This window comes from Cervus canadensis, chromosome 15 (assembly GCF_019320065.1).
Source record: "Cervus canadensis isolate Bull #8, Minnesota chromosome 15, ASM1932006v1, whole genome shotgun sequence".
Classification (NCBI taxonomy): domain Eukaryota; kingdom Metazoa; phylum Chordata; class Mammalia; order Artiodactyla; family Cervidae; genus Cervus; species Cervus canadensis.
In genome coordinates, this window is record NC_057400.1 from 5,387,483 (window position 1) to 5,402,717 (window position 15,235).

At 44.6% G+C, this 15,235-nt stretch overlaps 1 protein-coding gene across 1 annotated transcript; it reads right to left on the reverse strand.

Moving 5' to 3' along the window:
• Positions 1 to 2,813: 2,813 nt before the first annotated feature.
• On the reverse strand, positions 2,814 to 10,492 carry TSN (translin). Its single transcript, XM_043487974.1, has 6 exons — positions 10,290 to 10,492; positions 9,080 to 9,173; positions 7,876 to 7,972; positions 6,127 to 6,242; positions 5,418 to 5,497; positions 2,814 to 4,786 (listed from the first exon to the last, which is right to left on the reverse strand). The coding sequence occupies exons 1-6, from the start codon at positions 10,353 to 10,355 to the stop codon at positions 4,553 to 4,555; spliced, it is 687 nt and encodes a 228-aa protein (XP_043343909.1). The 5' UTR covers positions 10,356 to 10,492; the 3' UTR covers positions 2,814 to 4,552.
• Positions 10,493 to 15,235: the final 4,743 nt, after the last annotated feature.

Below are 15,235 nucleotides of genomic sequence, written 5' to 3' on the forward strand. Positions count from 1 at the left end.
GCGGACTCTTTACCACTGAGCCACCTAGGAAGCCCCAGAATAGCCACACTATTCAGGAATAAAAAGGAACAAACTACTAACATGAAGTGAAAAGATATAAGGGACCATATACTCTACCATCCCACTTATATAAAATATCCAGAACGGGCAAATTTATAAAGAAAGAAATTAGACCAGCAGCTGCTGGGGCTGGGAATGGGAACAGGGATATCTTGGGGAGATAAAAAAGTTCTAAAACTGATTTATGATCATTTTTGCACTGCCTGGTAAATCAAATCATCCAATTGTTCACTTATGAGTCCATTTTACATGTGAAATGTATTTTAATAAACCTGTCAAATTTTTTTAATTAGACACTCAGTTGAATATTAATCTTACTTGTTAATCTATTTTCTAGCCACCCTTTCCCCTACAATAGACCCTAAGATCTCTTGAGGGTGAGACCAAATCTCCCACATATTGTATGAAATTTTAATACAAATTACATATAATCCAAAGCTATACACACACTGTGTTCACAACCATCTGTGGATATGACTTTGCCTTGTCAGGCTATGGGGTGACTGTACCCATCAAGAACGTCAAGGAAGAAAGGGTGTGTGTGGATGGACTGGCAGAGTAACTGCATTTGAATCCCAGCTCCTCTAGGTGTAAACTCAGGGAACTGCCTGCTGTGAGCCTAATCTCCAGGTTGAAAGTAGGAAAAGGGTTTCCCAGGTAGTGCTGGTGGTCAAGAACTGGTCTGCCGGTGCAGGAGACACAAAAGATGCAGGTTCAGTCGCTGGGTCTGAAAGATCCCTTGGAGGAGGACATGGCAATCCACTCCAGTATTCTTGCCTAGAGAATCCCACAGACAGAGGGGCCTGATGGGCTATCGTCCACAGGGTCACGAGTCAGACACAACTGAAGCAACTTAGCACACACGCGTGCAAATGGGGAAAATGTGCTAGCAACCTCACACGGTTGTTCAGAGGATGGAATGAGATGCTCTGAATAAAACTTTTAGCATGTTGCTTGGAACATGTTACAGCTCACTGAATCTTGACTTAAAACATACAAACCCAACCACAAATGCACACACACCAGAGGAATCTCTTCACACAGGAAACACCTTCAACAACAGAGGGGCCAACTACAGATGACCCACCCCCGTCTGCCACCCACCAGGCAGCTAGGGGCCTTGTGTCATCTCTTCTCCCTTCCAAGCCCAGTGAAATGCATGTGTGACCAGAAATACCAGCACTAATCACCTAACAAGAGGAGCTGAGCAGCGCCCACAGTTTTCATCATTTAGTCTGTCTGCCTCTCCATCCTCTCATCCTACAAATGTGGGATTCCAGTTCCTGGCCCCCTTGGCATGAGCAGGGCGCACATCCAGTTCTAACCAGTGAATGAGAGAAAATGACTTGTCACTTCCAAACCAGAGCACGTGTCTGGACAAGACTCTCCCTGAAGAACCAGCAAGAGGTCCAGCTGGCAGCTGCTCTGTCAGAGCCACGTGAGGCCAGCTTGGAGTGTGGCCCCCCACTAACCTGTGACGGGCGGGGAGCCGAGTGGGAAACACACGTGCTCTGCAGCGCTCTGCATCCCCCAGCCTCGCCCAAGTCCCAAGGCTCCCGGGCTCGTGGTGCCCGCAGAGCAGCCAGGTGAGATGTTCAGAGGGACGCTGGGTGTGAGGGAAGTGGGGAGAGCGCTTCGGGGAACCCAAGCATGTTGTGTCATAGATAAATCAGGAGAGCTGGAGGACGAGCGGAGCTTAGGAAAGCCACAAGCCCAACCAAGTCACAAGGCGCTCAGGCTGTGAAATTGTCCATTTTCAGTCTCTCACCTAAAAAACCTAAGATACTTTACTCCCCTAGCTTCTGAGATGAGCCACTCTCCCGGCTCTGTGAAACTCTCTGACCACTTCATCTTCCCGTGGGCTCCACTTCCTCCGCCTGTCTGTCCCCTCCCCGTGCTGGTAACCAGGGCTCTGTCCTCAGCTCCACATGCCCTCTTAATGCTTATTACAATGAATACTAAGAAAATAAATTATTTCAGGCTCAGGGAAAAATCTTACTTGGTGTGAAGCATGACAGTGATGCTCTACCTGGGACAAATGCTGTAGTCTAGACCAAGAAAGAAGAAAGTTGAAGAACGTTGTACTTCTGAGTGCACAGTCATGAAACAATGCAAGAAGAGCCACATCCAAATCACCTCTTTAGCCAAGTGAAGGTCTCAAAATACAGCCAAAGGAGCTTTTGTTCCTCATTACATTCCCCTAAGCATCACTCATTGTTTAAGGCAGGGCAAATCCTGTCAAGCATTTATGGAGCTCTTTTCTTCTCCTTATAAATAAATAAATCTGTAAAGAAAGCATCCACTAATCTCTATTTTCTCTAACCTGCTTGATTTTCTAAAGTTAGAAAAAGCAATCCTGGTGTCCTGAAACCACAGCCAAGGCTTCTCAGCATCTTCAGTTAAAATACCTGTTATTTCCCAACCGGGGCAAGCAGACACCGTTACCTACACGTCACAGCACACAGCTCGCTGCTGCCGACTTCTGTCTGCCCATCCCAGGCAGGGTGTGCTCACTGCCCGGTCTCCTTCAGCCGCAAAAACATTCACAACTTGGGACTTCCCTAGTAGTGCTGTGGCTAAGACTACACACTTCCAACTCAGGGGGTATGGGTTCTAACCCTGGTCGGGGAAGTGGGCTCCTATATGCCAAACGGCATGGCAAAAAAATTTAAAAAGAAAAAAACTCTCAGAACTCACTGCCCACATAGCAGAGTTCTCATGGCAGCGCACTAAGTGACAAAAGACCAAGAAGGTAAAGAAACGGTTTTTATTGCTTTACAACAAGCCAGCGGCGGACACAACACAACAATCACACACAGCACTTGATGCCCCCACTGGTGTATGAAACCAGAACGTGCTCCTGCACTCAACATCTGTTTGTGAAAACTGAAATCCAAAACTTCTCCCAAGAGCTTTACTATTCTCAAGCAGGATCAATACTTAAAAGAAGCAAAGAAAACTAGTATCAAACTTACTGCATATGTCTAATCACATAATTCAGAACCTTTTACACTCAATCCAGGCAGTGCTGTTACTAAACTTTTTAGATGACCATCCTAGGTACTTTACAACTCCAACAACTTTCTTCTTTCCACAAAGTCTTTGCAGAAAGAGCTGTCAAGAAAATTGTTCTAAAATCCAACAATGCACAGCAATTTATGCCTCATTTCTACTTCGTTCCTCTTGATGGAAAATTTGGTCAGTCCTTAATGTGGCCTGATGACAGCTCCGATGCCCACGCCAAAAATCCTACTGTACAAAAAGGAAGCCTAAACTCGTATTAGGCATGAGAGGGCGACACTTCTAAGTAGTTCCTATTATTCTGGACACAGTGGCACCTTCCTTTCAGGGAGCTCCAAGAGACTGTGGTTTAAGTCACCATTTTAATCATTTCAATTCAACAGCAAGTTACATGGCAACTACTACCTGAAAATGCGGGGATGGGGTGCGGGGGTTGCAGGGGACGGGCCCTGTGCCAGAAGATAAATGTGACTTGCCCAAAACTGGGATAATTAACAACCTGAGAGGATTGCTTACTCTTAAAAATACAACCAAGTCAGCTATTTTTTGCCTTTTCATTCAAGGTTTTCTCTTTCTTCCAAAGCACAGCATTCTTCTCCCAGAATACCACCAGTCAGGGTGTTGAGAATTAACTGACTGACTGGCTTCACACTCCCAGACCTACAGGTCTGCCTGGCTATTAGGTAAGAGGTTTCACACTCAGAAATATATCAAATGAAATGTTTAAGATGCATGTGGAGAAGATGTTTAATTCTGCAACAGCAGAATGTTAAGGCAACATCAGAAAACGGGTGTTTTAGAACCCTACCCCTACTCCCCACCTGGTAAACAAAGCCAGATGATGTTACTCAATCCTTAATACAAAATTGTCCCAAAATAACATGCTGAACTTGTCTTTGCAGATTAATCTCTGACATTTTGATGGCAGTGAGACAGACCCCTGGGGCTATACTTGCCTTGCAAAAAAATTCAACACCTGATTTACTCACAAGGCTTAAAATAAGGAAGGAAAACATAAAATAAGTTGTCCTTCACTTGGCAACCATCCGTTTAATTATCTGTTTTTACACTGTATCCAGGCCACACCTGGATATGGATGGCTAATGTGGAAATAGAAAACACCAAGGATCACTCCTGGAAGAATCACAAACAAGACAATGAAGTTCTCAAACAGCACATCGACAGCATCAGGGTAAGCAAGAAAAAAACTTTACCAAGAGATCAACATGTACATTTTCTGACAAAACTCAAGTACACTGAATTACAGAGCAAATTCACTGAAAACAACAACAAAAAACCTGTCTTTGTAAAGGCTATTCTGTCACCCCCTAGAGTGTTTCAACTTTGATACACCACACAACCGGGTAAGAAGATGAAGCGCGGTGTTTAGCGACGGGACATCCTAACTACCAAGGCAGGCGCGGGGCTGGCCTGGCGGGCACGGCTGGAGGCAGCAGGGTCCGGGGAGCCGCTACTTCTCCACGCAGGCCGCTGCCGTCTCCTTGTTGAAGCCGCGGATGGAGAGGTCGTAGACCACCTCCTCCACTTTCTTCACGTCGTACTTCAGGCCGTCGTAGCGCTTCCGCAGGGAGTCGTTCTTGAGGTTGAGGAGGCGGAAGCCGGAGTCCAGCTCGTTGATGAAGGTGGAGATGTGCAGTGGCCGCGAGTAGTCCCCGGCGGTGACGCTGTTGACGGACAACCTCGACTGTGGGAGAGAAGCGGCCGTCACAGCAGGGCTCTTCCGCCAGGGCCGGCCACGAGGCCCGCGTGCCCGCGACTCGTCCACACCACCCCCACAACCACAGTTCTGACAGCTGCTTGGTATCACTAACTTACTTAAAACTTAAGAAATCATTCCAACTTTGGTGGAGTTTCTGTGATCGCCCGACTTCTCACAGACATAAATAAGGTTAGAGTGAACTCCTTTATAACAGCTTTCTTCTGCTTTTGATTTATTTTTATAGGACAATTTCTCAGAGAGAAATTAAGGGGAGAAAGACAGTAAGAACTGGTAAAAGTTCTATAGTTAATTGTTCCCCAAAACAACTATGTAAAGGAACAGTTACCAGGAATATATACTGTGCCACTGCTCTGAAAGGAAGAAGTGTTCTCATCCTTTTAAATCACACAGTAGCAAGTGTGCAAAGCCACCTCATTGTCTGAACTGCCATCCCAGCAAAACATTAACACACACAGTACCCAGTCAATGACTACCCTGTGACCAACGGATGGCTTAGAAAAGAATCGGACATCTGAATTTTTGTACCCACGTAAAAAAACTGACAATGATGTGGAAAGATCAAAAAGAGCAAATAGCAAATCACTAAGCTTCTTACCAGTTCACTAGCGAGAATGAGAACTCCTGAGAGATAATCTTCCACATCCAAGTGAAATCCCTTCTCCCGATCAGGCTCAACTGAAAAATGTGATGTGGTAAAGACAAGGTCAGGATGGAAACATAACTTACACTAAAATTTTTTGTAAAATACACACACATATACACAAGTACAATTTCTCTCAAAGTAAAAAAAGGAGTCTTTCAAAATTATCTTTTGAATGTGGACATAGCCTTGGCAACAGAACTCACTGTGGAATTTTTGAGCTCTCAAGCAAAATTCAAACTTCCGTCTCATTTTTCTTAAAGTAATAGCACCAAGAATGGTATCCTGTTATGCACGAGAATGGCTTTTAGAAGGTATGCATTGAAACATTTAAGGGAGAAGTCATGGGATCTACACCTGACTTCCAAACAGGTCACACATGCCCCCAGCATACAGTGAGGAGACTACACAGACAGGGCAGAGGATCTAAGTGGGGGCAAACAGGGGTTCACTGTGCTGTTCTTTCAGCTCTTCTGTAGGCTTGAAATGTTTACAAACGGAAAGAAATGCCCAAGTACACAGAGCAAGCCCCTACATATTTTTAGTTTTCATCTCTCCAAGAAACCAGTTTTCCACTTAGTTCTCATTTGTTTCCATAAACGAAAATCCCCTCTCACCAAAAATTAAACCGATCGTGTGGATGGACACAACGGAGGACACTCACTGCCAAGGATCTCTGTAACCGCTTCTCGGGTCACGAGGGTTTCGGACTCCAAGTACACAACGAAGGCGGCCAAGAAGACCAGGCGCTGCAGCACAAACCTCCAGTGCTCGTGAAACCTGCAGTGAGCGCGGGGGCAGCGTTAGAGAGACGCACACGGGACGGCAGCGGCCAGACACGCGGGGCACGGCGCCCTTCCGAGGGAGACCTGTGTGAACCTCCAAAACGTCCAATGTGTTAAGAACAATGTGACATTTAAGTATTATATACAGAGGGATTTAGTGTAAATTTTGCCAGTCCAAATTTTTAACAGTTATTTAATTTTAATATATAAGAAGCATGGTCCAATTCTGATGAATGCAAAAATATACAACCAAATGTTATAGACAAGAGCAACTGTGCTTTAGAAGTTTAATCAGTGAACAATGTGCTTTAGAAGTTTAATCAGCTCTGAGAAAAATAAATGCTGGCAAATGCAAACTGATGAGAGCTGCAGTGTACATCAGCCTCAACACCTCAGTCCTACACTCTGAACTGAATGCGGGGTATCAAGAGACTCCAGCTTCCCACACATGAGAAAGAACTACCAGCACTGAACAGCTGACCTGAAAACCTTGGGCTACAGTCGTTAAACTGAGCGAGGAGACCGAAAAAGAAAAAAGAAATTTTATAACCCCTAGATGTTTATGCTATGCCTCCTGATTTTCAACAAATTCAAAAACATCTTTCAACACAACCTAGGTCAAACCAAACATTCTGAGGGCCAAATCAGCCAGAGAGCAGCCTGTATGTGAACTCCAAGCTCCAGGCTCTCTAAAAACCCCGCCAATCCTGCTGTCCTATTCTCTAAGCGTCAGTTATTAACCTTAGAGCAGGGGTCAGCAAACCCTTCCTAAGACTGAGGCTTTATGGGACACAGGTCTCTGTCACATAGTCCTACTTGTTTCTTTTTCTTAGTTAACTCTTTAAAATATAAATATATTTATAAAAAATGTAAAAGGTCACAGTAGTTTCCAGCCCTATCTTTCAACAATCTTGTGAGGTTACATTCCCCACTCCCCACATAGATGTCTTTAAGTATTTCTTGTCCTAACATATCTTAAAAGAACATTGCCTCTAGTGAGAAAGCAAGTCTAAATAGAAAGTTTAGGTTCCTATTTACCATATTTCACCAACACTCAGTTTTTCCCAGTTTAACACCTGTGAAATCAGGAAGTATTAAGCAATCTACATGTTTCATAATTATGATTAATAATCTTTTCCCTAGATACAAAACATAACATTGTTTCTTAAAATTAACAGTGTTGTAGATTCAACAAAATATGGCATAAAATATTAGTTGCATATGTTACTTGGCAGCAAAATTCAATATTCAGTTTACACACATACACTGCCACTTAATCCCATAATCTTAATAGCATAGATATGGTCCATCCAACTTTACAAGTAAGTTCAATAAACTAAAAAAATATTCTCTATTTTGACCGTCACATAATACTTATTTTCCTTTTAATTACCTTCTCATTGCAAAAACCACACACGTTCCTTAAGAAAATTATGAAAAAGAGAGGAAAAGAAGTCAGCAATTTTGTCACCATTAAAACACTCCCACTATTAATAGTTCCCTCTCCTCTCTGTTGTTTCTTCTAAGGAGGACTGTCACCTAAATCTAAGCGATCATTTAGTCCATATAAATTTTTCTCTTGCCTTCTTTTATTTAACGTTATAAAAGATGCTACTTGTCTTACAAACCTGTAGTACTGTTCAGCAGGAAACTTGGTCTTCAAAGACGTTAGGTGTGTTTTTACTGTCCCAAAATGTTCTCGGGCTTTCAAACACCTCTTTGGAACTGATCACAAAAAGATAGTCAAATGAAATAATGAAAGACTTACCAAACTTCAAATACAGTTCTTGCTTAACAATCTATGCAGTCTACCTGGAAATAAATCAATTTTTTAAAATCTCATGAGCAAATGAAGAGCATGCATCTCTGCTATCAATCTGGCCCTCAAAATTTCACATCCAGTTTCCCTACTGAAAAATAAACAACAAAAAATTGCTAAAAGGGGATATGTCAGGAAACACACTGGCAAACTGTTATAAATTAACTAATTTTTAAGCTGCCTTTCCTAGTCAGTCCCCAAAGGATGCCTAAAACTGGATTTTGAAGGCTCCCACATTTGGTCAAAAAGCAGCTTTAGGATTTCTTTGCAAGTTCAGTGGTTAAGACTCCATGCTTCCACTGCAGGGTGCAAGGGTTCAATCCCTGTTTGGGGAACTAAGATTCCACATGCCTGTCACATGATATAGTTGAAAATTTCAAAAAAAAAAATTTTTTTTAACAGGTTTATAATTATTCTCAATCAGGCTGACCAACTCCCTATCTCTGACAAAAATGACTTGCCCCTGACACCTGTTAGCTACATTATGATACAATTCTTAATCTGAAAACACATTTCACCTCTTTTAACTGTGCTATCTTTTACAATAGAGATTCCACTTCTAAACTTCTTATACTCTATCTCCATTCAAGAAACTGACTGTAAACACTGTGACAACATTTTACACTGGCCATTTTATTATCTAAAAATACATATTAAATCACATTCAATGACTGAAAGATTGCTGTTAAGAAAAAGCCAAATAAAAGTTGCTAGATACACAAGAAAACTATGGAACTACCACAATTATCATCAGTAGAACTCCACCACTAGAGAAAATATTCCTAATTCAACCTATGTGAAAGCAGAAAATCAAGAAAAATACAGAGAATTCTGTAAACCTATAAAATGATCAACTCACTCATTTCTTCAATTTTACTCACCATAAAAACATGAGGAACAATTTTCATAGTTAAACCTTACAGATTTGATATGTCTTCTGAATGTAAATTAACTCTTTAGATGAAAGATTGACAGAGTGGATAAAACCTTTCAAATCAAAACAAAGAACTTACTGTCCTGAAACCCAGCACCCTGATGGACCCCTTGCAGTAGAGTTAAAATCTCTCGAGCTGTTTGTTCTAAACTCTGTACAACTTTTCGGATTTCCTAGAAAGAATCAGATCAAAATATAAAATAAATTCAACGTAAGTATATTATCATAGCCTCAAATATACTAGATAATATATTTGATCTATGACACCTTACATACATTTCAAACACTATCAACCTTTACAATGACATAAATTGTGCACAAGATTTATTCAGAACTGAATTCTGACTTTTCTACCTTCTCTGAGACCTTCAGGAAGTCATTAAAAAAACCGAGATTTCCTCATACAGATTTCAAACGGTAATAGCCACCCACTCGCCCCAAATATCCCATTGGAACACTGAAGCAGATGAGGTATTCAGACATAGACCAAAAAGAGATAACGAAACAATACAGGACTGAGTATTTTTCATTCATTCATTTTTGCGAATATTCACTGAGCACTCGTATTACTAGGGACCCCTTCTTTCCTGCAGTTTATATAGAGCGTCATGAGGGAGGCGTTTAAAAAATAACGACCGCACAAATGAATGCGCTACTAGAAGTAAACATAACAGGAAAAAAATCGTTTTGATTGTGAGGTCAAGAAGATGACCAGAAAAAACGAGTGGAAAAGAAACGCATTCCAGGGAAAGCAAGCAGTGCTTGCAAAAGTCCCGAGGCAGGACGCTATTTGGGGAACCGGAGGAATAAAAAGGAGATAGCGTGACCATAGCACAGAACAGAAGAAGGAGTAAAATGAAACTGGAGAGACCCGTGGGCCACAGCTAAGTCTGGATTTTTATCCTACGTGGAATGAGAGACCATAGAAGAGTTTTAAAGAGAAATGGCCACACGTGCTTTTAGGACACCAACAACCCACACAAGAAACACGTGTTGTCGGAGTCCCACGCGCTGAGGGTTCGACATAAAAATGAACTAAAAATGAGAAAAACTGACACCCAAATAAGGTAGGTGATGCCGAAGAGCCGAGCCCTGAACACAGGGAACCAGAACCTGGCAGCAGAATCGGGGGCGGGGGCCAAGGAGGTGCCCTAAGCCGAAACGAGAAGCGGAGGAACCCACCCCCGGAGGCTTCCCCACCGCTCGAATCAGAGCGACGGAGGAGGGCCGGGCGTCGCGGCCCAGCTAGGCAAGGAGAGGGGAAGGGGCATGGGGAGACGGGGGCTCGCCTCTCGGATGTCCTGCTCGGCCGCCAAAAAGCCCTGCAGCTCCACGAAGATCTCGCTCACAGACATGGCGCCGGCCGCACGACCGTCAGCCAGGACTGCGAGGGTGGCCGGCAGAGTGCGTTCCGGAGACAACCGGCGCCTTCAGTTGCAACGCCCCGCCGCCACAGCCGCTGCCGCTGCGTCCACCGAGCCCTACGCTGAGGCTGTCGCTGGGGTCCTCCCAGGCCCGCGGCGCCCAGGAAGCCGGGTTGTCCGCCGCGACGCCTGAGACGCGGGCCGGAAGGCAAAGCACGGTGGGCGGGGCTCTTCGACAGGCATCGCTGGAAACAACCCGGGAGGGGTCCTCGGAGCACGTGGGCTTGAGAGAGGTGGGGACATGGGCTAAGAGGTGTGGAACCATCCTGCTGCTAGCTAGTCGTTTCCTCCGTCAGTCTCAAGCTAGGTGTTTGGTCCCAGGAGCTGTGCACGACACCAAAACCTGAGGTCTCTTATATGAAATCGTGTTAAGTTTAGTCGCTCAGTCGCGTCCGACTCTTTGCGACCCCACGGACTGCAGCACATCAGGCTTCCTTGTACATCACCAACTGCCGGAGCTTGCTCAAACGCATGTCCAGCCAGTCGGTAGTGCCATCCGACCATCATCCTCTCTCACCCCCTTCTCCTGCCTTCAATCAGGGTCTTTTCCAGTGAGTCAGTTCTTCGCATCAGTTGGCCAAAGTTTTGGAGTTTCAGCTTCAGCATGAGTTCTTCCAATGAATATTCAGGACTCATTTCCTTTAGGATTGATTGGTTTGATATCCTTGCAGTCCAAGGGACTCTCAAGAGTCTTCTCCAACACCACAGTTCAAAAGCATCAGTTTTTCAGCGCTCAGTTTTCTCTTTGCTTATGGGCCAACTCTCACATCCATTCGTGACTACTGAAAAAACCATAGCTTTGACTAGACGGACCTTTGTTGGCAAAGTAATGTCTCTGCTTTTTAATATGCTGTCTAGGTTGATCACAGCTTTTCTTCCAAAGAGCAAGCATCTTTTAATTTCATGGCTGCAGTCACCATCTGCAGTGATTTTTGGAGCCCAAGAAAATAAAGTCTGTCACTGTTTCCATCGTTTCCCCTATTTGTCATGATGTGGTGGGACCAGATGCCATGATCTTTCTTTTTTGAATGTTGAGTTTGAAGCTAGCTTTTTCACTCTCATCTTTGACTTTCATCAAGAGGCTCTTCAGTTCCTCTTCACTTTCTGCCATAAGGGTGGTGTCATCTGCTGAATCTGAGGTTACTGAGGTTACTAATATCTAATAAAATGTGTTATGTAAATAGTTGTTTATAAATAATATGTAAATAGTTCCCAGTACACAGAAAACTGAAGTTTTGCTTTTCATAACTCTAGAATTCAGTATGTTCTCTCTGGGGTTGGTTGAATCTGCCCGCGTGGAACCACGGGTTCAGCGGGCTGACTGTACCAGGTGTTTTGTCCGACAGCAGTTGACAGGAAGATGCTTCAGTCCTGAAGGGTATGCAGATTGCAATCTTTGGGAAAACATTCATCTCTACAAGAAATACTTGGGAAAAATAAAAGTTATGAAGGACTGGAATAACAGGATGGATTAAGAGTAAAATTTTTCTCTATGTACTTTTTTTTTTAAGTTTAACATCTCTGTAGGAGTGTATTGCATTTTTTAAGATTATATGAATTTTTAAGCGTTTCAAGTGTGAAGTTTCTCTTCCTCTCAACTAACACCTTCCTCCATTCTCCTTCCTTGAGGCAAGACTTTTTGTCTGACCAAGTTCCATACATGTACCCTACAGATTGGAGAAGGAAATGGCAACCCACTCCAGTATTCTTGCCTGGAGAATCCCAGATGAGCTTGGCGGGCTACGGTCCATGTGGTTGCAGACAGTCACACAACATGACTTAGCAACTAAACAACAACCCTACAGATGAGTGTGTGTAGGATGCACTCCAAATGGATTAAAATGATTACTTATATCAACTAAATGATAACTTATTGTTTGCTTTGTCCCAGATGTTATTCTATAACTTTACATGAAGGATCATATTTTATCTTCATTATACTTATGCAAATTTGATACTATTTTTATCTTATAAATGATAAGATAGTTGAGAGGGGTGGGAGAGGGGCAAATATAGAAAGGATTAAGAGGTACAAACCACAAGGTATAAAATAGATAAGTTAATGGACATAATGTACAGCACAGCGAATAAGCCAATAGTTTATAATAATTTTATATGGATGATATCTATAAAATTACCAAATTACTAAATTATATACGTGCAATTAATTTTTTATCGAAGTATAGTTGACATAACTATACTTCGATAAAAAAGAAAAACTGAAAGTCAGGATTTAAGAAATAAGATCACTCTTTTGATAAGTCCTATTTTTAAAATTCTTGACATATTTTGTCCAATCACTTTTCAAAGACATTGAACCCATTCCCATTCCCCTGCTCCCAGGGCCCGTCTGCCTGCGCTCTCCCCAGTGTAAATACTAACACTGCGGACATTCGGGGCTAACTTCAGGGTGAAATTGTACCTCTGTTAATAGTACTGAGGACGGTGTGATGGGTGGTGCACGCCTGCAAGGTTCTCTGAAGGGCTAGAGAGGCCAGAAAGAGAAACGTGGTTGGGAGCTGTGGCCTGCAGTCTGAGACCAGGAGAAAAGGTTAGGGAGTCAGTGCAGAGAGAGAAAAACGAGATGGGCCTGGGGCTGTGTACCCATGAGGATTTGGGGTTTTTTCTGATTTTATTTCTTTATTTTTGGCTGTGATACAAGAGCTTTTTTTCTAGTTGCAAAGAGCAGGGGCTACTTTTTGTTGCACTGTGTGGGCTTCTCAGTATAGTGGCTTCTCTTCTGGAGCACAGGCTCCAGGGCATGCAGGCTTCAGCAGTTGCTGCCAGAGGGCCAATAGTTGCTGTTCCTGGGCTCTAGATCACAGGCTCAACAGTTGTGGCACCTGGACTTAGCTGCTCTGTGGCATGTGAGATCTGCCCAGGCCAGGGATTGAACCCATGTCTCCTGCACTGGCAGGCAGATTCTTTACCACTGAGCCAGGAGGAAAGCCCCCATGAGGTTTTAATTTACAGAGGTGACATAGTGACAACTGAAAAGGCCAGTGCCACTGAAAGAAGAATTTATTACTTCCATTTCCTGAGAGGACAGGGCACAACATGCCATGCAGGGCCACATGGGAAGCAGCAGGTTTACTCAGGAGGCAGAAGCAGGAGCCTGTGTCTGTGAGTACTCTGAATGCTTCTGGTGGGCTTCCGACTATAGGAATGGTCTCAAGTCACCTCATAGCTGGCCCTGGCATGATTTAGAGCAGGGAAACAATATTGGCTTTGTGCATGAGAGTCAGGTAAGGGGATGCTCCAGGCTGAGCCTTTGTTAGCCCTGGGAGAAACAGTCCCTCTGCAGCCAGCTGGCTTTTCTTGTTTTTTTTTTTTTATTTATTTTATAATCAAATGTAGTTGATTTACCATCTTGTGTTAGTTTCTGGGACACAGCAAAGTGACTCGGTTACATAAATATTCTTTTTCATATTTTTTTTGCCATTATGGTTTATCAGAGGATATTAAATATAGCTCCCTGTGCTAAACAGTAGGACTTTGTTCATTCTATATATAATAGTTTGCATCTGCTAATCCCAAACTGCCAGCAAGCTTGTTAAGGTGTCAAAACAGAAATACAGAAAATACAAACATGATTAATACAGGCCAGGAAGGGGGCACCAGGATTTGGACTACGGGCCCTTCAGGACCCAGGACACCAGGGCCCACATCCCTCACTGAAGGGCTGGAAAGGATCCTGGGATGAAGGAGGGCATTGGTGAGTCAGCCCAGTGGTTTTCCCAGGGAATCTGGACCCTCTGGGCAGCACCCACTCTCCAGGCTCCCCACCCTATCCCTCAGAGCCCCCCCCCCCAGCTTCCCCAGGGTCACTGCCACACTTGGTATCTGGATTTGGGGCCTGTGCAGGGCATTAACCACAGCACAGGGCAGGGTGTGCCCCAGGTGACAGACATCCAGAGGACAGAGGAAGAAAATTTCCCTTCCAGCTTCAGGTCATGGGGCCCTAAGTGGTCTGCAGACTGAATTTTTAGCTTGGCAGGTGACATGCATTGAGGCTGCACAGTTGAAGCTGGTGACACAGATGAGGATCGCTCCCCACTTCTTCCCCTAAAACCGTGCCTTTCACTCCTACATGAGAAGCCCTGTAACTGAGCAAGGGGCAGTCAGGCAAGGCCAAGGGTGGGGCTGGGGCGTCTGCCCTCTTTAGTGGCAGCAACTGGGCTCACGTAGCTGGGCTCTCATCCCGAGGGTGACATGTTGGATGACCCCACAGGCATCAGGCAGAGAGATAGAAGGAGGGGAGAACAGGGGAAGAGGAAGGTGGGCAGAGCTGGGCAGGCACCTCGGACCTTGTCAGTGCCCACCTGGTCTCCTCTCCTCCAGCCCTCAGCCCCACCCCACAGAGCCCTCTCCTCCCATGGCCCAGCTCCCCAGACACGCAGCACATCCTACCTTGCCCTGCAGGTGGTCCCACTCTGCCATCCACCCCCCAACCCCCAACCCCCACCCCCTGCCATCAAATCCCAGCAAGCAGCCCTCATTGTGCTTGGCCCCCAGCCTGTAGGTGATGATGGTGGCACCGTGGGAAAGACGTGCCCCTATTCTACCCCAAGAGAGGGGTGGCATGGGAAGACAGGGGGGAGAAAGATGGGGGAGAACCGCAGTGAGCTCACTCAACGGTCCACTCGGTCTGGGGAAGTGCCTGGGAGGCATTTGTTACACGTTGTTAAGCGAATGGGGTGGGGTGGCTCTGGCAATGAGTGCTGGGGACAGGTGCCACGTCCCCAGTGGCCAGTCCAACTCAGTGAGAACCATCTCACCCAAGTAGCCTCCCCATTCTACATGCAAATCAG